The 23863-nt window shown below is 40.3% G+C and overlaps 1 protein-coding gene across 3 annotated transcripts in view; it reads left to right on the forward strand.

Annotated features, from left to right (window-relative positions):
- The window catches only part of Marchf6 (membrane associated ring-CH-type finger 6), a 63883-nt gene that overhangs the window by 19593 nt on the left and 20427 nt on the right, over positions 1 to 23863 (forward strand). For all 3 annotated transcript variants that reach the window (XM_038324241.1, XM_038324242.1, XM_038324243.1), the window contains exons 4-18: positions 1063 to 1206; positions 3749 to 3821; positions 6015 to 6183; positions 9536 to 9725; positions 11558 to 11619; positions 12348 to 12380; positions 14100 to 14151; positions 15533 to 15591; positions 17605 to 17685; positions 17910 to 17978; positions 18061 to 18135; positions 19120 to 19254; positions 20228 to 20347; positions 20533 to 20633; positions 22425 to 22562. In XM_038324241.1, coding sequence (XP_038180169.1) covers positions 1063 to 1206; positions 3749 to 3821; positions 6015 to 6183; positions 9536 to 9725; positions 11558 to 11619; positions 12348 to 12380; positions 14100 to 14151; positions 15533 to 15591; positions 17605 to 17685; positions 17910 to 17978; positions 18061 to 18135; positions 19120 to 19254; positions 20228 to 20347; positions 20533 to 20633; positions 22425 to 22562 — 1501 coding nt within the window. The remainder of the gene's footprint in view (positions 1 to 1062; positions 1207 to 3748; positions 3822 to 6014; positions 6184 to 9535; positions 9726 to 11557; positions 11620 to 12347; positions 12381 to 14099; positions 14152 to 15532; positions 15592 to 17604; positions 17686 to 17909; positions 17979 to 18060; positions 18136 to 19119; positions 19255 to 20227; positions 20348 to 20532; positions 20634 to 22424; positions 22563 to 23863) is intronic.

The raw sequence follows: 23863 nt of genomic DNA on the forward strand, positions 1-23863 counted from the left end.
TTTTACTTTGAGACCAATAAAAACACCCTTTGTTTGCATACTCTTCTGACATTTGTGGGCTGTTTTCTGTAGTCCTTCCCCAGGAAACTCTGCTGTTCTTTACACCAAGTATACTGTCGGCTGGGGGATCTGCGGCATGGACAGACTTGCCATTTAAGTCTTACTCCTTATGTTTGTAGAGGAATAGTTTTGTGGCACTGCTTTTGAATGTTTTGTTTGTATTATCTTTTGACTGCTTAGGATTAAACCTAAGCAAGTACTTTCTGTCTGAGATACACCCCAGCCTTGTCTTTTTGGTTAGTCTAGTTTTAGTTTTTTTTTTTCCCCTCCCCGAGCTCTGTTTTATAAATTTTAGACCATTGGTTTTATATAACAATTCCTGTTTTTGCCCTGTTTTTGTCCGTTTTTGCTCCATTGGAGAAAAGAGGTGTTTGAAAGACAATGCATATTATCCTGAGTAGTTTTAGTAAATAGCAGTTTTTACTGAAACAATTGTGAAGATATTTTCTAAAACGTGGGACTATTCTCGAATGAATTACATTTCACAAAGATGTCTGAATTTATTGTTTGAAAATTAAAGTAAGATGTTAGAATTGGATGAGGGTTGGCTGACACCTCATGAAATGACTGTCCCAGGATTGTCGGGATGCTGTGTCTAAGCCTGCATTTGGGGGGTTCTGAGATAACATACTTCAGATTGCTTTTGCACTTCTTACCTTTTCTTAATCCTTTATAGTTTGAGAAGCCAGATCATTGTATGGCTTACATGTTACATATGTGTAAACTGACTCTGCTTGAAATTCAAGGCTGTGTGAGCAGGGGAGGTTAGATTTCTTCCTCCTGCTGCTTTTTCCTCTGCTCAGTGGCCTTTTTTTGTTCATTTCCATATTTTAGTTGTGATTTGTATAAATAGATGTCTTGTATAAATGTAGTATTATTGTAATGATTTGATTTTCAGTGCCTTATAGAAAAACACTTAAGCGCAATATCTCTACTTTGTATTTCTGAATTATGTCATTTAAAAGTTCTCATGAAATCCTGCATATTTTTTTCTTCTTACAGTTTATTCTCCAGATATGCCATCACGGCTACCAATCCAAGACATATTTGCTGGACTGGTTACAAGTATTGGCACTGCAATACGATACTGGTTTCATTATACACTTGTGGCCTTTGCATGGTTGGGAGTTGTTCCTCTTACAGCATGTGAGTAGTCATAACTTTTCTGGAGTCATTTAAACATTCTATAACTATTTGCTATTTTAGTTATGTTTCCTAATACTGTGAATGATGTTTAATTATTTATTTGATTTATATTATCATATATTTGGAAGACCTTGTTTAGGAAATGTCCTCACTGAGTTGTTTCTGGAGGAGGGAAAGGTGTTTTTCTTGGGTTTTTTTTTTTTTGGTTTTTTTTTTTTTTTTGGTTTTTCGAGACAGGGTTTCTCTGTGGCTTTGGAGCCTGTCCTGGAACTAGCTCTTGTAGACCAGGCTGGTCTCGAACTCACAGAGATCCGCCTGCCTCTGCCTCCTGAGTGCTGGGATTAAAGGCGTGCGCCACCGCCGCCCGGCCTAGGTGTTTTTCTTAAAGACATAGAGCAGTATTGATAATTCATGAGTGGCAGAGTTATAGATACGATTCTGTGGACTTTAAAACAAGCAAGGGAGCCGGGCGGTGGTGGCGCATGCCTTTAATCCCAGCACTCGGGAGGCAGAGGCAGGCGGATCTCTGAGTTTGAGGCCAGCCTGGTCTACAAGAGCTAGTTCCAGGACAGGCACCAAAGCTACAGAGAAACACTGTCTTGAAAAAATACCAAAAAAAAAAAAATAATAAATAAAAATAAAACAAGCAAGGGTTTTAAGTACATGTAATTTACATCCTCTTCTCTCCTTAACTAAAACTAGCTTGACTGCCTATGAAGATGAAGACCATAAGCACTGATGGAGAGTGACTTAGGCCAGTGAGCTCTCCTGTGCTATAACTCAGAGACAACGCAGTTCTAGTGTGAGACAAATGAGGAGCTATGGGAGAGCTGGAGCTGGCACTTTAGTAACTGCATAGCTTGTTGTTCTACAGGGTAAGATTATTGGAGATGAGGAGTTCCTCATTTCTGTTAGCAAGGAGACTACACGCCTAAATAGCCTCAAGTTTTCCAGAACTAGGTAGGGTGGTGATGGTGTATGGTGATATTATACTCCCAGATTGTCCTACAAAGTGGAGAAAATCAGATATAAAATCAGCTTGTTGAATGCTAGAAGACAGTGTCAAGTTCCAGATATGACAGTTTTAAGTTCCTCAACCCCTCCAAATATACTCAGTTGGAAGAACAGAATACAGACACTTCCTTAGACTTAAGTGTTCAGAATGTGTGCCACCTTAAACTTTTAAGTAATGCACACCTTAATTCTATCACTCTGGAGGCTGAAGCAGGAGGATCCCCAGTGGGAGGCCAGGTTGGTCTACAAGGAGCATAGGAAATGAAACAGAAGGAAATTTTCAGTTAAAGTGGAAGACAGCATGCCTTTCTCAAAACCAACAGACCGCATAGTTGCGCACAAGTGAACGCTTGAGTTCATTTTAACAAGCTTGGTTTCTGTCCTGACTTTGCATATACACATATGCATCATTATAATATATACTCTTACAGACTCTTCTTTTTTTAATTTTTTATTTAATGTATGAGTGCTTTATCTGCATGCACGACTTTATGCCAGAAGAGGGCATCAGATCCCACTACAGATGGCTGTGAGCCACCATGTGATTGCTGGTAATTGAACTCAGGACCTCTTAACCGCTAGCCATCTCTCCAGCCTCCAGACTCTATGATTCTGTTCCCCGTCTCTCTTTCTTAGTACATGTCAGAGGTTTATGGAGTCTTAATGCTGCTCAGCCCATTTACCTACTGACGATGGTTTGTGAGTCTTACTGGGATCGTGCTTGTTTCCTTTATATAGGACCCTGAGTAATTTCCATTATGGGTACTCTTTACTAGTCTGTCCTTTTGACTTGACCTGTAAAAGAAGCCATTGAACTCATGAAAATGTCTGATATAAGACTAAGGACAGTACTTAAACAAATGTGCCAGAAGTGTTCTGAAGGAAAACCTCAGTGTCTCCTTAGTCTTTGAAAAGCTGTAGTCTTGTTAGCACATTCTCTCTAGAATTCTGCCTCTCTCACTAAAAACCATTCTATCTTTTCTGAATAAGAGGGCAAGGGATGGCAGTGAATTCTTATATCCTTGTGTTTACCCTCCATGTTTATAATTTAAGATATTTTTTGAGATCTTTTGAAACTGTCTTTCTGTATGTATGTGTGTATGTATGTATGCATGCATTTTAAAAGTGTTTTAAAAACAATTTTCTATGTGTGTGTTGTTTTACCATGGTGTGTGTAAAAGTCAGAACAACTTGGTGGAATGCGTGTCTCCTTCAGATTTATATGGGTTCCTAGAGTTGAACAGAGGTTGCTCCCTCTTTACTGGTATACAGAGTGTGAAAACCAACTCCAGAAAGTTGTCTTCTGACCTCCATACACACCATGGTATGTGGGTGCTCATACTCAGACAACCATGCACACACACATACACATGAAAATAAAAAACTAAATCCAATATGACTCAGACATACAAAGAATAAGAATGCTTGTTTTCTTGGTGTCGGTAATGTTCCACTTTACCTCTGCTTCCTCGAGCCACACACTTGTGTGAGTGTGTGATGCTAGTTGTGACTATGCCTTTGTTTGCAGGCCGCATCTACAAGTGCTTGTTTACTGGCTCCGTGAGCTCACTACTGACACTGCCGCTAGACATGCTGTCAACGTGAGTATTGGTTCTGAGAGTGAAGTTTGGGCAATGTAATGATGTTTTTCCTCTTGTATTTATTCTGTTTTGTTTGTTTTATTTTTTTGAGACAGGGTTTCTTTGTGGTATAACAGCCCTGGTTGTCCTGAAACTTACTCTTTAGACCTGTCTGGCCTTGAACCCACCGAGATCCACTTGCTTCTGCCTCCCAAGCGCTAGGTTTAAAGGCATGTGTCACCACACCTAGCCTGTGTATTCTTATTACTTGAAAATTCACCTAAGAACAGCAATTCATTTTTTTCTTTTCTAACAGTTGTAGCTACAGTCGAAATTGGTATGTGTAAGTTCTATTTCTTGAAAACAAGAATTTAAGGAAACTTTTTGTAATGTTGGCAGGACATGTAAAAAGAAGACATTGTATGCAGTTTGAATTGCATGCTGCTGAATTTGTGTGCTGAGCATAGAACTTGTTTGCTATAGCTTTTCTCTTCCCGTGACATTAGCACCTTGCTGGGCCTGTGTTGGCATGTCCATTGACTAGCTTATGGGCTGCTTCCCTCAAAGGTCAGACTACTCACAGAAAAAGGCTAGGGCTGAAGGAGAGTTCTACATAGTCTCTATAGGTTGCAACTTGTTCCTGACAAAATTTTGCTGATGTCCCCGATGTAGCAGCAGTGTTGTGTATACTTGAGTTGGGTCATCTCAAGACAAACCATCTCATTTACACAAATGTACAAAACAGTTCTGAGACATCATGGTGTCAGACAGCTGCCATTTTGCTTACCATAATTCTGGAGGTCAAACTTTTTGTGGGCTTAGTTGGGAAGGTCATCTCTGATCTTTCCTGAGTCACACGTGTCTTTCTGGAGCTGGAAAGGTCTGTCTGATGTGCCGTACTTATTCACATGGCCTTTCCTCTTCAGAAGGCTAGTGGATGCCTCTCCCAAGAGGGACTTGGGGCAGCGTTCTGAAACTGGAATAGCGGGAGCCCATCAGCCCTTTTCTAGGCTCTAGAACGTAGGCATCTTCACCTCAGCTCTAGGCAAGCATGAAGCTACTTCAGAACGAAAGCATTAGAGAAAAGGGCTCTCAAGTTTGACTCCATTTAAAACTACAAAAAGCAGTCAGTTGTTTGGCAAGGAAGAAATGGAGAAGGATTATTTCAGCCCCACCTTATCCTTATTTTGATGGTATAGAAGTCCTTTAGTAAGGTTTGGAGATACTGCAGAGAGAGAGAGATATTACAGTGTGGGGCCACTAAGCTGAGGTCTCTCAGACTCACCTTTCCTTCTGTTCACCAGGGACAAAAAAAGTAGTCAACTTTCTAACATCTGTTAGTATTCTGAAATCACAGACATTAATAGTGAATGATAAGATTCTTCAGAAAAGAAGGAACAAAGGCTCCCAAGTGTTACAAATCTCACATTTCCATGTTTGGTTACTAAAGAACCACACTCTGCTTCTTTGGATTTATTTTGGTATTTTTGCAGCTACCATTAAAACTAGGTTTGTCATGTAGTGTGAGTTCCTACATCTGGTCCACGGTGTACTGAGTGTCTTTTCTTTTTCTCGAGACAAGGTTTCTCTGTGTACTTTGACTGCCCTGGAACTTACTCTGCAGACCAGGCTGCCCTTGAACTCACAGAGATCCACCTGCCCCTGCCTCCTGAGTGCTGGGATAAAAGGTGTGCACTACCACGCCTGGCTCAGCCTTCTTTTCTTTACATTTCCATGTTTCCAATCACTGAGGGAGCTTCCCTCCTCTTTTTTATTGAGTGTTTTTATTTATGTACTTCTGTGTTAGTCACCCCTGTCAGTTAAGTGTTAAGATTCTGTTAAAAGGATTGAGCAGAAGCAGAATTGTTCACCTAATTTAGTAAATTATATAAATGCAATTTGTTGAGTGTTTTGCTGGATTTTTTTTCTTACACTCCTGTTTTTTTTTTTTTTTTTTTTTTGCTATGCTAAAAGGATAGGCTGTATGTTAATAACTGTATATTCTGATGTTATTTTATATCTACTTAATGTAAGTATAGAGTAACAAAAGTATATAAATGAACATATTAGCTAGCTTACAAGATAAAATTTCAATATCATTATGAATAGTCCTGGAGAAGCAACTGAATTTTACTGAAAAATTAAAGATTTTTCTAGTTGTTTTTACAAGTGTTCTTTGGAGTGAATTGTGTCTAATTTTTTTTTTTTTAACAGGGAAAATTTGTTGGCAGATTGCTTGCAGGGATGTTTTGTGGTGACATGCACACTTTGTGCATTCATCAGCCTGGTGTGGTTACGAGAGCAGATAGTCCATGGGGGAGCACCAATTTGGCTGGAGCATGCTGCTCCACCCTTCAATGCTGCTGGACACCACCAAAATGAGGTAAGCCCTTCACCTGAAATATATCTAATTTGGGCAGGATCTGAAAGTCATTCTACCCTCTATGATCCAAACCCTTGACTTTCCTGTGCCTCATAACTGTGTTCATGCCACAGAAGAAGACAGTGGGAACGTGTTGTAGGAGGGCTGCTTGTTCGTTCCCAGCTGCCCAGAACCAAAATAATCACTCAGAGACTGTATTTATTAAATCACTGCTTGGCCAATCACTTAAGCATATTGCTAGCTAGCTCTTACATCTAGGATTAACCCATTTCTATTATTTTATATTTTACCATGAGGCTCGTGGCCTCTCAACAAGGTTCTTATGTCTTTCTCCTCTGGTGGCTCTATGGCGGCTCACTGACTCCGCCTTCTTCCTCCCAGCATTCAGTCAGTCTTCCCTGCCTAGCTCTCTTCTACCCTTATCACAGGCCAAAGCAGTTTTTTTATTCATTAACCAATAAAAGCAACGCGTATACAGAAGGACTTCCCACACCAGGAAGTTTGGGGGTTTAGGAGGGCTGTGGAAGTAAAAGAATGTTTCTCTGATTGCCTCTTAATGTTCTTGCTAGATTGGGCACAGTGCTAGAGAGAATACTAAAACACTCTTCCATTCTCTTTGCTTGGGTCAGCAGCTTAGCTTGGGCCTGGAAGGTAAGAATCTTCCTGTATATAACTGAGTGGTGGCTACACCTGTAATCGAGCGCAGGAGGCAGATGGAGCTCGGTGGGCTCCAAGATAGCCAGGGCTACACAGTAGAGAGGCCCTGTCTTTAAACACAAAAGCATGCGCCCATGCGTGAGATACAACTTCTTAGATCGGTTTCTGACATACTGCACAACATTGAGGAGTGTTCTACACCTATCCCAGCTTTTTATGTGAAGCACCTTATCTTTTCTGCTATGTTAGAAGAATTTTTATCAAAAGTAGGAAACTTGGCCAGTCACATGGTACAGTAGGAAGATGTGCACAGAGACAAGCTGTCTCGTCACTTCCATACATGTTCTGTGGCATGTGCAGATGTGTATATGTGTACGTGTGCAGTTTTCTTATGCGTGAGCTGACGTGTACACACACACACACACACACACACACACACGTATCGGGCATAGCAGGAGGTCTTTAGTGTCGTGCCTGGTGGGAACTGTAGGGCCAAGAGTGTCACACAGTTACTGCTCTGGGAAGTGACAGGTTGACACTTCATATCCTTTTTAGTGAAATAGTTGGTCACAAACTATTCATTGGTAACTAATCTTTGTTCCTATGATATGTTTTTTAATATGTAGATTGAGTTTATCAAGCCTATAATCCTATTTACTATGGAGTGCACCTTTTCCTTGGAAAATTATACGTAGATGAACGCAGCATCACAAGCCCTAGCATACACCCTCTGTTCTGGGGAGGGAACCCAGGGCCTTGAACATACTGGGCAAATATCCTGGTCTTTTGTTCATTTTTAGATTGGCTCTTGATATGTAACCCAAACTGGTTTCAAACTCCTATTCCCCTCCTTCCCCAGAGTAGTGGGTACCATCATGCCCATGAGGTGCTGTGAGAGAAGGTTAGAGTCAGTACTGCTGTCAGTCTGCCTCATAATTGAAAGCATTTAATGTAGTTTTGCTTTAGAACTTTCATTAAATCCAAGGGAATTGTTTTTTAAATAGTTTATTTAAATTTATGTGTATTGATGTGAAGGTATCAGATTCTCTGGAACTGGAGTTACAGACAGTTGTGAGCTGCCATGTGGGTGCTGGGAATTAAACCCAGGTCCTCTGGAAGAATAGACAGTGTTCTTAATCACCAAGCCATCTATCCAGCTCCAGGAATTGTGTTTTAACTTAAGAATTAAATATAATTAATGTCTTTGCATTTGATTGGTAACAGAATTTTGATTTTTTTAAAAAAATTTTCTGGAATTGAGAATTGAGTCCAAGGCCTCACACATATGCCATTGAGCCACATCTTCAAGCCTGCCTATTTATTTATTTATTTATTTATTTATTTATTTATTTATTTATTTATTTTGAGACAAGAATCTGAGCAAGTCCAACAGCAGGCCTCAAGCTTAATGATTCTCCTGCTTCAAATCCACCTTTCCTTACAGTCGCTGGAATCACCACACTGGACCACCGTGTTTGGCTTGGTGTCCCAGAAGAGCCAGAAGAAAATTCATTTAGGAAGTGATGAGGCCATATATGGAAAATCCTTGTCTTTAGCTCAAAATCAGTTACTCAAGTGTTAATAGCAGCAAATTAAGGTGTATATGTATGTATACATGTACATACATTTATTTAAAAATGTGTTTTCATGGGCTGGAGAGATGGCTCAGCGGTTAAGAGCATTGCCTGCTCTTCCAAAGGTCCTGAGTTCAATTCCCAGCAACCACATGGTGGCTCACAACCATCTGTAATGGGGTCTGATGCTCTCTTCTGGCTTGCAGGCATACACACAGACAGAATATTGTATACATAATAAATAAATAAATATTTTTTTAAAAATGTGTTTTCATCCCTAAGGGAGTTAGACACACTAGTCATATTTATAAAAAATTATGGATGATGTGTTTAAGATAGCCAGATTTATAAGCCCATATTTTATAATGCTTTTTTTCTTGTGTGTGTGTGTGTGTGTGTGTATGTGTGTACCCACGTTTACAAGTATGTGCTCATGTGTACAAGTGTATTTGTGCATGTGTCCTTGTTGTGCATGTGAAGGTCAGAAGACAATCTTTGGTGTAAGTTCTTGTCCTCTACCTTATTGGAGATAGACAGGGTCTTAGATTCTTTGCTAGCTGGTCCATTAACTTTCATGTTGGAGCATAGGATTGTAGATGCTCAGCTGTGCCCAGCTTTACATGAGTTCTGGGAATCCAGTCAGATCCTCACATTGGTGTGGCAAGTGCCTTTCCCACAGAAGCCACCTCCCCAGCCCTGTAGTGCTTTCTTTTTTTTTTTTTTTTTTTTTTTGGTTTTTTGAGACAGGGTTTCTCTGCAGCTTTTTTTAGACCCTGTCCTGGACCTAGCTCTTGTAGACCAGGCTGGCCTCGAACTCACAGAGATCCGCCTGCCTCTGCCTCCCGCGTGCTGGGATTAAAGGCGTGCGCCACCACCGCCCAGCTCCTGTAGTGCTTTCTGAAGTGTGTCCTCTGAAAAGTGAGTTCACATTCTTAGGGACCACGTTGGTCCTAAATTAGATGCATTTTTAAAGAGATGACTCTGAAAGGTACTTCTATTTTTAACTTTAGTGGGATTGTCTTGTTTACTGGTTTTCTTTTTCTTGCAGGGTAAAGTATGATTTGGAACTAGAGTAAAACTGAGCCAAGTAGGTGAATTCCCAGACTTTTCTCTCATTTTAGGCTCCTGTAGGGGGAAATGGTGCTGAAAACGCTGCTGCTGATCAGCCAGCTAACGCAGCAGGTGAGAATGCGGTGCTGGGTGAGAACCCCGATGCCCAGGACGGTCAAGCAGAAGAGGAGGAGGAGGACAATGAGGAGGAAGATGATGCGGGTGTGGAAGATGCTGCGGATGCCAACAATGGAGCCCAAGGTAGGGGCTGCTCCATGCCCTCACTCACTCTTCAGGACTCATCATTCCTAACTTGCACTGGAGACAGAGACAGTGGTGTTTCATGTTTTATGATGTGCCAGAGCTCTGTTATGACCGATTCCTGTTTTGACAAGCTAGCAGTTAAGGGTAGACATGTACATAAGTGTGCTTTCTGTGAAACAGGGAACATTTTGTATATTACAGCCCTTTACACAGGACCATTCTCCTCTCTCCCTTCTTTCCTCCCTCTCCATCTTTCCCTTTCTCTCTCTCTCTCCCTCTCTGTCCATTAGATGGATAGGGGAAAATAGTCATATGTCACCAGGTATATGTTTTGAAGAAGGAACTTGGTCTAGAATTCCCTGGGGTGTTTGTTTGTTGTATGTCTCTGTGTGTGTTTTCTTCCGCCTGCATGGGGTTACTGTACTTTTCAAATGAAGAAAACCCTGAAGTGTATACTGCAGGCCAGGTGCCACCTTTGGAAATCATCTTTTCATTTTCTGTCAGTGGGAACTTTGGAATGTGAAATGAGATCCAGATCTGTGTTCCATTGTTAGCTCATTGCCTGTCTTCTTGTGTTTTCATTGAATCCACCTTGCTTATGTCTGTGTTCATAGTAACAGACATTTGAGACAAAGTATCCAGTTGTGAACAAAATGCCTGCCTGCATTCTGGGAGGTTCTGGGCTAGAGAGGAGGTAGGAGATCTGTTGAGTGTGTATGGGTTGCTCTGAAGTTATATGTGTCCTAAATAAGGTTTACCAGGAAGCTCAGAGTAAGTGACTTTGGGGCTGAGAACTGAAAGATAAGAAGAAACAAAATTCATAATGGGAGCAGTCGACTTTCCAAGGGAAAGATCCGAGGCTCTGAGACAACCTCTTTTGGTACTGCTGCCCAAGGGCTTGGCGGTCACCTGCCTGATTTAATTCCTGGCTGTTTTGCATACTGCTGCTACTACTACTGATACTGCTGCTGCTGCTTTTTCTTCTCCTCCTTCCCCTTCCCCTTCCCCTTCCTCTTTCTCTTCTCCTCTCCTCCTCCTCCTCCTCCTCCTCCTCCTCCTCCTCCTCCTTCTCTCTCCCCTCCCCTCTCCTCTCCCCTTCCCCTCCCCTCCCTTCCCCTCTCCTCTCCCCTCTTCCCCCCCCTCCTCTCCCCTCCCCTCCCCTCCTCTCGAGACAGGAGCTCACTGTGTAGTCCAGGCTGGCCCAGAACTTGCAGATCGTCTGCTTCAACCTCCGGAGTGGTAGGATTGCAGGCTTTGTACCACCTGATTTAGCTCTTACATTTTAAATTTATATATTTATTTCTAATTATGTGTCTACATGTATGTCTGTGTGGGTTTGTGTTTGTGTGTTTTGTGCCCATGGAGGCCAGATGAAGGTGCTTCTCTAGAACTGGAGTTCCAGGGAGTTGCAAGGCACCTGACATGAGTAGTACTAGGAAATAAATCAGGTCTATTAGAAGAACAGTCTGAATTCTTAACCACTGACAGGCCTGAGTTTTGTACTTTATCTTCTGCTAATTTGCTAATTCATTAGAAAGTTATCCCTTGACTTCCTTCTTTTTCCTTAAATCTACTAGATTCATTTCTAACCCACAGCATTTAGATTTGTCTTTCATATACTTCTATTTATTAATTTTCTACCACAGTCTGGGATTGTCTTATTTTATGTTACTACTTATTTATACGTATGTATTTATTTGTAGAACTTATAAACTAGTAAGTAAATTTGTTTGATAAAATTTTAAACATGGCTCAAGTTCTCAACTGATTGTAATTAAAAGTAGCTTTTATATCTGTCAGTAGTCTTGACTTTGCAATTGCATTTCCAGATGACATGAACTGGAATGCTCTGGAGTGGGACCGGGCTGCAGAAGAGCTTACTTGGGAAAGAGTAAGAACTTTCTCTGTTACATGTTCTTGTATTGTAATCCTAAGGTGTATTTTGAAGTTTGGCATATTTAGCTATAAACACGAATTTCATAGTTAAATTTGATGAAAACAGGTTAATGGGAATTTAATTTCTACAAAAATCAAGTGATGTACAGCTGGGATGAAGACAGTGGCAGTGAAGTCTGTTTTCTGCCTTGAGTACAGACCTTGCTCTACAGAGCCATTTTGACCTCAAATTGTGGAGTTGGTGAAAATTCAGTAAAATGAATTAGGAAAATAAAATTAATTCTATAATAAAGTTGTGGTTGGTTCTCCCTAGTGTAAGAAACTCAGAATGGGTGTTTTTTTCTTTTTGTAGTGTTGGACATATAAACCCATGGCCTTGGAGATGCTAGGCCAGCACTCTGTCATTGGACTTCACCTACTAGCTCTTTGACACAGATTCAGGCTCTGTTTCAATAGCTGCATTAGCTTCCCTAGTGTTAGGAACACAGGTCTTCCTCTGTCTGCTCTTGATGGAAATTTCTAGAGGATATTTGCTGTATGACCTAGGGTAAAAGGGGCCCAAAGTCTAATACCTAAATACACAGGGTTTGTTTTGTTTTGTTTTTAACCTATGACTGGTAGGTTTAGAAAACTGTTTAGTGACCCTGATAGGAAAGCCGTCTTCCTGTAAGAAAAGAAGGTCCTACTGCATCTTAAATTGATGCTCATTATCTTTTATTTTAGATGCTTGGACTTGATGGATCACTAGTTTTTCTGGTAAGTGGAAGTATTGCTTTGATAGAATTAAGAGTCATTTTTGTTATCCATTGACTCTTAAAATCTTGGAGTATGCTTTTTAAGCTAAATGTCAAAACAACCCTTTAGCTTTTGATTATTTGATATTTGAAAGCATATTTTGTATGTTGACAATACTAGAAATATTTAAATATTTAAAATGTTATTTAAAAACAAATTTGCTAAATATTTGAAAAAAATTCCAGAGTTAATAGCAGTTAAAAGAACTTGATGTTTGAAGTTGGATCTTAAATGTTTAATACCTGCACCATTGGGAACAAAAAGCAGCCTTGTCTGTTCCACAGGCGAGAGGCACACTCTTATCTGGAAGTCTGCCATAGGAGTAGGGCTTACATTTTCTTGTTTTATTTTATGGTTTTTAATTTTTAGGTTCTTTATTTACTAGTGTATGGTATGTGAAGGCCAGAGTCTTTTATGTGTTATCTCCTTCCACTGTGAGAGCTGGGGACAAACTCAGATCATCAGGTTTCCAGTAAGCACTGTACCCCAAAAGGCCACAAATCCCCCCCCCCGTTTTTTTTTGTTTTGTTTTGTTTTGTTTTGTTTTTGAGACAGGGTTTCTCTGTGTAGCTCCAGAGCCTGTCCTGGAACTCGCACTGTAAACCATGAACTTACAGGTTTCTACCTCCTAAGTGCTGGGCTTAAAGCACTGCTCTGCTTGGTGCAAAAGCAACAACATAAAAGTAGATGGCTGGAGACCAGCCTGGTCTACAAGAGCTAGTTCCAGGACAGGCTCCAAAGCCGCAGAGAAACCCTGCCTCGAAAAACCAAAAAAAGTAGATGGCTGGAGATGAGGCTCATCAATTGAGAACACGCACTGCTCTTCCCGAGGACCCGAGTGTGGTTCTTAGCTCCAGTGTCAGTTAACTTCCTTTAACTCCAGCTCTAGAGGATCTGACACTAACAGTTTGGGGCTCCTTGGTACCTGTAGTAACATGCACCTACTCCTGTACAGACAAGACAGACACGCACACACACACTACAGGATAATAAAGGCATGTCTTTAAAGGAGGGGTAGTTCTTTCAAGAAGTTTATTCTTTAAAAGAAACATGGTGTTTTTAGGTCATGTAAGGCACAATTGTTTGTTATTTGGGATTAGGGCTTATGTGCAGCAGCAGAACCGCCACAGGTGGAGACATGGCAATAACAGGAAGCCCAGAGGAAGCATAGACTTGAGGGTTGCATGATCCAATGGCCCAGCAATGTTATAAAAACCCAGATAATATCTGTCTGTTGCTATTTACTCAGGTAACATCCTTTACCTCTTTTGTATTTCATAAGAATGGCAGAAGTTGTTAAGGTCAAATAGGAAAGTCATTTGCAGCCTGACTTCATTCCTTATACAGTTTCAGGGGAATCAGAAGTAGAGGTGAATGAAATAGGATTCTGCTTTCAACAACGTTTTAAAGTTGATCAAGTTTTCAAAATGTTCAGGGTATAGTGGTGTGAGTCTGTAGTCCCAGCACTTGGGAGATAGAAGCAAGCAGATCTCTGTGAGTTCAAAGCAAGGCTGGTCCACAGTGCGAGTTCCAGGACAGCCAGGGCTACATTGAAAATCCCTGTCTCGAAAATTAAAAAAAAAAAAATAGTGTTATTTTCATATTAGCTATGACTAAGTGAAATTGTTCAGTTGAGCATGAGATATCATTAATTGATCTTACTAATGCTTTCTCCTGTAGGAGCACGTGTTCTGGGTGGTGTCTTTAAACACATTGTTCATTCTTGTCTTTGGTAAGTTGTGCCTATGCGTTTAGTGTTTGTGGTATCATGATAGAAGTTTGGCTTTCTGGGAGTCTTGTTGCAGGTTTTTGTTTTGTGCTTTAGGAATATTAAGAAACATACAATGTGGACTTAGACCCCAGATCCCTACTACATTCCCAGACTTTTATTCAGTGATTGAATCATCCTCTGCCCTGTTTATCTATTAGGGTGTTTATTATTACCATGGAGAAATGAGAATTTATTCAGAACAAACTGAAATTTGACTAGAAAGGATTCAGGAAAAGAGAAGCATAACAATCTTCAATAAGAATTTAAGTGTACTTTGTAATTTAACTATAGTGTCGTCTAAAACTTACTAGAATTCATTGTTTATCAATAATCCATCATATTTGTAATCTTTAAGTTGTTCACTTAAATGCCATTTTATAGTTGGTTTGTTGAATAAAATCCCAAATAATGTGCACACATTACTGGGGAGCTGGAACACTCCTTTTGCTTCCTGCTTCACTCTGCTGTGATATTGTGTATTGTGCACATGTGATGACTTTTTTGATGTTCTCAACCCTCATTCTCTGCCTACCATGTTTTCTAAACTGGAAGTCAAATTAAAAAGCTTGATCAGATCAGGCTCAGTCGTCTTTCACAAGGCTGTTGGGCACATATTTTGACTTAGAGTGTGAGATAGGAAGAGGTATGTGACTTTATCCATTTCTGCCCCCTGGAATTTTTCATTTTCTGTTCACATCAAGAAAGAAATCTGTGGGATGATACTTTAGTGTCATGGGGCTAGTGGGTTCTTATCCTATCACCCAGTGACTACGTCAGTCCTCTTCAGGTGTTGCAAAAATGCCACCTGATTCAAATTCTGGCATTTTCAAGATCTTTCTTGTCTAGCTTTTCTATAAAGAAGAGTTCATTTTCATCAGCAGGAACAATTCAGTTAGTGTGCAGTTGGTTCCCAGGAGATGCCAGGCAGGTATCCTCTGAGTAGTTAGTCCAGAGGAAGGAGCTTGTGCACGAGTCCCTTCTCAGACACGAACTGTTTTTTTTTTTTTTTTTTCCTTTGTCTTTGGTATTTGGAGCTTTGAATATTAAGAAGAGCTCACAGGTTTGGTTTCTATTGTTCCCATCAATTTTGGTCATTTGGGTGGTGGTTTTTAATTTTTAGTGCTCATATCAGCCCTTTTAAAATGCCAGTGACATCCTCTTCAGAGTGGTTTTGTGTCTTTATGATAGGGTCCTATTAGACCTTTATGTTTTATTGTGCCAGGTATAGTTTTGGTTTTTCCTCTGAGAATTTTCTGTTCTCAAAGAAGTCCCTTGTTCTTTTAGTGGAGATTATGTTAAAAGTGCTCATTGTTTTAATGATAAGTTTTCTCCTCTCTCTTAGCATTTTGTCCTTACCACATCGGTCATTTCTCCCTTGTTGGTTTGGGATTTGAGGAACATGTGAGTATAATACTTTCAGAGAATTTTACTTCTACTAATTATCCCCAAGTTTGTTATTTTCTAAAGAATATTTTATTTTTGTTTTTTTGCGTTAGGGTTTCTTTGGGTAGCCCTGGCTGTCTTAGAACTCACTTTGTAGACCAGGCTGGCCTCAACTCAGAGATCTGCCTGCTTCTGCCTCCCAAGTGCTGGGATTAAAGGTGTGCACCACCATTGCCCAGCTAGGAATATTTTATGTGTATACATGCTTTGCTGGCATGTATGTACATCACATGTTTTGTGTGATATTTTGATTGTGTTCTGACAAAGCTTGCTTGGAGTTGGAGGAGGTAGCCACTAGTCGACCAGAATTGACCACAGAGGTTTTGGAAGACTGAGGACAGATAGGAGAGGAAGTAGTAAGGCAGGGCGGAGAAGGATCTGGCTCGCTGTTTGGAGGAAGGAAAAGAACAGGTAGGGAGGACTGGGGCTTCTCTACTTCTCTGATCTTTCAGACTTTTACCTCAATATCCGACCCCTGCATTTTTATTGATAAAGAGTAATTAGAGTAACGCTTCACACGTGTGTCTTGTTGGATCCCGTGGAACTGCGGTTATGGAAGCTCGTGAGCCATTGTACTGATGCTGAGAAGTGGACCCAGGTTTTCTGCAAGAGCAACAAGTGCTCTTAATATTGCTGAGCCATGTCTCCAGCCCAATAAGGACTATTTTCAAGAGTTCACTTCTCAGTGTATTTTGTGCACAGGAACAGTTAGCCAGCACAGTCTTGTTCTTTCTGTTAAAAACTGAACAGGAAGTAGCATGCCAATACGCTAGCCATTACAGGTAGGCTGTGAGTCCTGTGTGGTGGTCCTGAGGCACACTGCAAGGCGTTTCTCATAGATTGCTTTTCCCTCTCTTGATGAACCTGTGTGTCCGTTCTATCCCTTTGCTCAGGTGGTCCAAAGTAGATTTTGAAAGGTATCAGTATATTTATCAATTTTCAGAAAGGGAATAGAAGACTCTCTTGGGGTAATGAACTATAGTATTTTCTCAAGAGTTTGCTGATCTTTTACATTTTGTCATTCCCTAATGATGGATAAATATTTGGATAGATTCTTGCTTTCCTTTTTTTCTAAAACATTTTAATAGTTTAGACAAACACTCCAGTAACCTGGCGTCCACCAGCTCCTTAGCTGTAAAGGATGTTAGTCTGACTCTGATAGTAATTAGATGATAATGGCATTGCCCATGAACAATTCTCTACTAAGGGGCTGCCACAGCTAGAGGTCCAAAAGATCCATGGAGAATGGCTGTTTTTATGGGCTCTGAGGATTTCTCTTATAAGGAGGACCTGAGTAGGGTCTAGTGTTCTCTGTGTGTGTGAGTTCAGAGATGACTTTTTTTGGAAATGTTCTGTTATCTGCTACTGCTCCGATACCTCTTACTGGTTGCTGATAAGAACCTAGAAGACTGAGATAAATAGTTTCAGCAGATACTGACTTTCTGAACTGTTTCTACTTATTTCTCGTAACTCAGGAAATGAAAAGATAGCAATGCGAAATCTTTGTCATTCTCCAAATATTAGCTTTCTGCATGTCTCTAGAACAGTTATGGAGAGTTAGAGAAACTTAAACAGTTACTTCTGGGGGTATGGGAAGGTGTGGTCAGGATGTTACCAGGCAAGTGGTCAACTTGAGCAGCATGTTTGAGGTCAGCCCTTACCAAGTGCATCTTTGTGAGAATGAGGACTGGCTGCTGAGATTAAGGTCTTATTGGGAGATTTCATTCGCTCTCTTATTTTGACTCTAAATAAAATGTTATTCGTTACTATTTCTATAGTCTTCAGTAGTGTTTAGGTCTGTATATGAGACTCTGGTTTACAGATACTTTATAAAGGAGATTTCAATTTTTAAATTATAAATATCTTGAATTAACAGTTTACTTTTTATCATTCAGATCACTTAGTATGCTTAAAAACTGGGTTAACAACCATGAGGGAAAGCTTTATTTTATTTATTTGTTTTATTTTCAGGTCCAAGCATCTCATTTTGAAGGTCTAATCACAACGATTGTTGGATATATACTTTTAGCAATAACACTGATAATTTGTCATGTATCCTTTAATGAGTCAGCTTGGAGTACAGTGCTGTTCATACCAAGGAGTTCTCATTAACAATAAAGCCGCTTTCCACTATGTCTTCATAAAGGTTAGTGTTTGTGAAGGGATGAGTGTAGGAAGAATTTGAAACAAATGAAACTTGTTATTACATCCATATAACCTGAAGAGTTTCTGTCTCCCACTCTCAAGTGTTCAGACTCCTTGACTAGATGCTGCAGGCCTTGGCAACTCTTGTCAAGTTTCATAGGTCTCGACGCTTGCTGGGAGTCTGCTATATTGTGGTTAAGGTAATGCAGTTGTAAATTAGAGCCCAAAGTAGTTTGTCCTCCATTTGGTTGATACTGATGACTTTATTTCTGTTTAATTAAGGTTTCTTTGTTAGTTGTGGTAGAAATTGGAGTCTTCCCTCTCATTTGTGGCTGGTGGCTGGATATTTGTTCTCTGGTGAGTTGAGTTCCACTGTCATAGAAGACATTCCTTTTAAAGAAAATATTTGGTGATTTACTTATTCTTGGAATGTGACAATATTGAGTCTAAATATCATTAGTTTGTCTTTTATTGTTTAATGTTTTATATGTATTTGAATGTCAGGGTATTTTAATTAGAGCTTTTATAATAACTGTTGGAGAATTTTGTTAATAATTTTCCCTCCTAAATTTTATACTAATGTTGCCCAGTTTTTAAAACTATGATGCTAGATGTTAATGATTCCTAGTTTTGATTTTTAAAAAAATATATGTAGAAAAGCTGCTTTGAGATTGACGTTTATTTCTTATTCTTTACTATTTAAAACATCTTGTGAATGCAGACCTATAACTAAGAAATCAATATTTTATATGAAGAGAATAGTTTTTACTAGTAAAGGGCTGAAAGCCTAGGTCAGTTGTTAGAATGCTTGCCTAGGATACATGAAGTTCTGGGTTCAATCCCCAGCACCACATAAACTAAGTGTGATGGCGGTGTCTGTAATCGTAGCACTGAGGAGGAAGAGCCAGGAGGGTCAGAACTTCCAGGTTTCCTTCTGCTTTATAGCAAGTTCTAGGCCAGCCTAAGATACGTGAGACCCTGTCATAGACAAAAAAATGAACTAGTGAAACTAATTATTTATGCTTCATGGTTTTTAATTGCATTATTTATTTTGAGTATTTGCTCATAGGATGGTGAGAGCACAATTTGAAGTAGTCCACTTTCCTACCATGTGAGTCTCAGGGCTTGAACTCAAGTGCCTTCACCCACTGCCCATGCTCCAAGATTTTAAAGTATGATGCACTCTACATAGTTCTGTGCCACTGTGAAGTGGCATCAAGAGAACCGAAAACCAAAACACTGACATTATGTACATCTGGTGAACTTACTCTTAGTGGTGGAAGTAGTAAGCATTGCAAATGTAGGTGGCACAGATCTCTAACCTGTTGTGTTTTGACTCAGGAAATGTTTGATGCTACTCTGAAAGACAGAGAACTGAGCTTTCAGTCGGCTCCAGGAACTACGATGTTTCTGCATTGGCTGGTGGGAATGGTGTACGTGTTCTACTTTGCCTCCTTCATCCTGTTACTGAGAGAGGTAGGTCCTGTAGGGATGTGTTGTGATGTTCTGTGTTTTTTAGACGGGCTTTGACCACCAGTCAAAGGATGTTTTCTTGGTTTAGTTAGGACGTTTCCTAAACTAAACTAAACCATATTCTCTACTATTCTAAGAGGGAATAACTAATAGTAGAGTTTGGTTTGATTACTTTAAATTGACATTTATCTTTAAAAAAACCCAGAATTTTAAAAATGATCAAGGCTAGTTTAAAACCCAAGTTCTTACTTGATATGCATCATTCTTACCCTCTTTTGTAAACTCCTAAAAGTGGTTATGATAATAAATTGATTTTAGATTTCATCCCCAAGAGAGGTTTTATAAGATTTAAAATACCAAAATATTTGGAAAATGACATTTGAAGTACAGAATTATAGTGAGGATTCTTTATGATCCCAGGACCTTCACAGATCCTCTTCTAATTGGTTTAAAAATGAGGGGAGATTAGTGTTTCCTTAATATACATCTCAAGCTACAGATTCTATGCTGTAATAATGAGAAACAAAGGCACAATTCCTCTTCTCCTCTGTCTTGGAAATGAGTAAATCCTTTGAACAGATTAGCTTACTCTGCTCAGATGGTGACTTAGGAGAAAGCCTACAGAGCCAGTGGGAATGAAGTCGTAGAGGCTACATGTCATTTGTACTTTACTCTGTGAAAAGTTTGAGGAGGATGGGGATGGGTCTGCATCCTTCCCCTAAATCATAGTAGTGTGATAATGTTCATATTTTACCTCAGTGATCTAGATTTTTTGATAAATTGTTCTCAGTGAGTGTTTTCTAGTTTACGACTAAAAGCATCAAAAGCACAGTAATTTGATAGAATTTCTGGCTGAGGAACTTTTTTTCATGACAGTTGTAAATTCTTTAGGATATTATTCTTCTGTTAGTGTTCATGTGCATAGCTAACATAATGATGTTATTGAGTATCTGTCACACTTTAAATATGTCTGCAGGTACTTCGACCTGGTGTCTTATGGTTTCTGAGGAATTTGAATGATCCAGATTTTAATCCAGTACAGGAAATGATCCACTTGCCCATTTACAGGCATCTCCGAAGATTTATCTTGTCAGTGGTGAGCAGGTCTTTTTATCTAAGCATACTACCTTTTTTTTATACAGTGTTTTTGTTGTTTGTATTCTTTTAGATTAGGAGGGCTGGGAAGCATACTGACTATACTTGCCTAAGCCCATGCATGGGATATGCTCACCACGTAGTGTGCTGGACTCAGAGTAAGGCTATGCCTCTTTCTTACTGCAGATTGTCTTTGGCTCCATTGTGCTTCTGATGCTCTGGCTTCCTATACGTATTATTAAGAGTCTCTTGCCTAATTTTCTTCCCTACAATGTCATGCTCTACAGGTAAGGATTGTTGTTTTTGTGATTATTTGAGGGATTGAACTCAGTGCTAGTATGTTAACCAAGTACCATACCACTGAGTGGTATCCCCAAACCCTATAGATAAATTTTTAAGACTTAGAAAAGCTGTAATGATATATCACTGTTGGAAATTTAATATTCAGATTACATTGAGCTTTTTATGTGAGAATTCCATTTTACCATAGTCATAGTCACATGCGTGTTAGAAGTTACATTTTTCAAAGGAAGACTTGTTTTTGCATTTATTTAAAACATTTTACCACACTTAATGAGAATTAGTAGCATTGTTTTTCTTTGTGTGCACCTTTAACTATGAACTAAGACTCAAGGCTTTCATCCTTTTGGGTTTAAACGTTCCAGTGACTTCATTACCCCATGACCTCGAGCTATGGGAATGAGATTGCTTCCTCAAATTTACTTCTGTCTTTTTAAGTCTTGTCAGTTCTAGGCCCTTAAGACCTTGCACTAAACCAACTCATTTACCACTCATTAGCTTCGTTTCTGTCTCCCTTTGTTCTCCATTTATAGCCCACCCTTATCCCTGCTGTCCCTAGATTTTCTGAAAGTTTGGTTATATTATTCCCCTGTTAAAAAGTTGTCAGTAGTTTCTCCATAGTAGAGGTTACATTTATGGGCAGGGAAGAAAGGCTTTAAAACAGATAAAATATATAGTATGCTTAAAATCATTGCTGCTCTAGAGAAAAGGAGAGAAAAGAATAGCAAATGTCCAGGATGGGGCTTTAATTTAGAAGGAGTAACTGATAAGTCTGAGGTGACAGTTGAGGAAAGCCCTGATGGGAGGTGAGGAAGGGCTGTTGAACCATATGGATCCCTTGATACGGATTCAGGTGGGCACAGTAGCACGCAGGCCTATTTGATAGCCTAGTTTGGCTAAGAAAAAGAAATCAAAGTAGCTGGCTGTGAAGTCAGAGAAGTCCTTGAAAGCCAGCTCTTTGAGCTTCTTTGGGGGCTGTAATAAGCAGTTTGGCTATGAGGCTCACTCTGGCTTCTCAGTGTTAAGACATAGAGTGGGGATGATCAGGTTAGAAGCAGGAGGGTAGCCGGAGTATAATGTGATGATCCCAGTGGAATTGGGAAGGGATGGGTGAAGGAGGTAGCGATGGAAGCTAAGAAGCAGTTGGGATTCATGATATTGCCAAGTCAAAGGAGTCTAGCAGTGTACCTGTGAGGTGTAAAGAAGGAAGTCAGAAATCAGAAGTTCTGTTGTTAGCATGAGAAAGTGAGGTGGAGGTGAGAGTGGGAAGAGGTTAGCAACGGTTTGGTTGGATGCTTGTTCTCAGCGTGATAATGCACATCAGCGTGGAGCACCGAGTTCCACTCTGGGTATACAAGTTAGCAGTCGGGAGAAATGTCAGGAGTAGGTGACGGTGGCATTCAAGCCAGATGAGTCACAGTTGCACAAGGAGTAAGCTTGGCTGAGAAAGAGGACAGAACTGGGCCCTCATATTTCTAGACTGGAGAAGCAGCTGGTTTGGAAGCTGTTGAGGAAGATGTCAGGAAGAAGGGTGAGCAGCTCTGTAACATGTTACTCTCATAATGCAAGTGAGCATTGTGGCATGACCATTGGTGGACACCAAGGGGCCAGGAGCAGCTTTGGTGGAGTTTGAGAGGACAGTCTCACTGACTTGAAGAGAGAGTGGGAGAAAGGCAATAAAAACAATGGGTTCATTTGGCTTGGAGACCTGTTTAATTAGATGTTTTATAAGTTAAAATGGAAATAGGACTCATGTCGTAAACCTGTCACTGTTGTAGTGATGCTCCGGTGAGTGAGCTGTCCCTGGAGCTGCTCCTGCTGCAGGTCGTCTTGCCAGCGTTGCTGGAACAGGGACACACGAGGCAGTGGCTGAAGGGGCTTGTGCGTGCATGGACCGTTACTGCTGGATACTTGCTGTGAGTATGGCAGCTCCATATGTGTTGTCTGTGCCCATAACTTTTCTTTTTCCATCTTGAGACATTCTTACTCAAGCTATAACCCTAGCGTCCCCATGCCCTAGTCTCCCTAGTGCTGAGAGCACATTTGCCACCATGGCCTATCTTGTTTTATAACCTTTCTGAAAGAAGTGTGTTCTATGTTCCAATCAATAAAAAGTAGTTTTAGAGGCCAGAGAGATGACTCAGCAGTAAGAATTCTTGCTGTTCTTCCAGAGAACCCAATTCATTCCCCAGAACTAGTATTAGGCTACTCATAACTGTCAGTGAGTCCACATCTGGGAATCTGGTACCTTTTCTGGCCCTGTGGGCACCTACACACACGTGGCATACATACACATATGTACATATAAACTCTTAGAAAACTCTAGGTTTAACAAGAAGCAGTTGAGTGCTGTCTGCAGGTTGCCCTTTCAAGGAGGGTGTGTGCATACTGTCCCCTCTATGCAGGCTCACTGCTGTACCTTTTGTGCTGTAGATGTGGCAAACAAAGGGTATTGGGGCCAGGCCAGCACAGTTAGACTACATGGTGTACTTATGTAGGAATGCGACAGTTCCATTCACACACATTAACCTAAAAGTTAAAAAAAATGCAGTGTATTTAAAGACAAACTGGCTTACTTTCTTTTAGGGATTCTAACCAGGTAAGGTTTTCTAAGGTTTGATTTTTTTGTTTGTTTGTTACTTTTTATGCTGCTGTGATAAAATACTCAACAGAAGCAGTTTAAGGGATTGTGTTTGTTTTGGCGTACATTTTGAGGGTAGAATCCATTGTGGTGGGGTAGTCTTGGCAGCAGGAGCTTGAGGCATTTGCTCTTGTGTTTGCATTCAGGAAGCAGAGAGAAAGAAATGCTAGTCTACGGCTAGCTTTCCTAATTTATTCTGTTCAGGATCCTTGGCCTGCCCAGTGGATGGTATCATCCACTTTTAGGTTTTTTCCCCCTTAGCCTCGTATAGACATTCTCTCACTGGCATTCCAGAAGCCTGTCTCCTAGGTTCTGTCTTTAGTTAGGGTTCCCATTGCTGTGATAAAGCACCATGACCAAAAGCAACTTTGGAAAGAGGGGTTTATTTCATCTTACACTTCCAGGTAGCAGTCCATCACTGAGGAAAGTCAGGGTGAGAACTCGACAGGAATCTGTAGGCAACAAGGATGCAGAGTCCGTAAAGGAATGGTGTTTATTGTCTTGATTCTTATGGCTTTATCATCCTGTTCCTTATATTCCTCTCTCTCTCAAACCACCTGCTCATGGATGGCACCT

The sequence above is a fragment of the Arvicola amphibius genome, chromosome 3, assembly GCF_903992535.2.
Source record: "Arvicola amphibius chromosome 3, mArvAmp1.2, whole genome shotgun sequence".
Lineage (NCBI taxonomy): Eukaryota > Metazoa > Chordata > Mammalia > Rodentia > Cricetidae > Arvicola > Arvicola amphibius.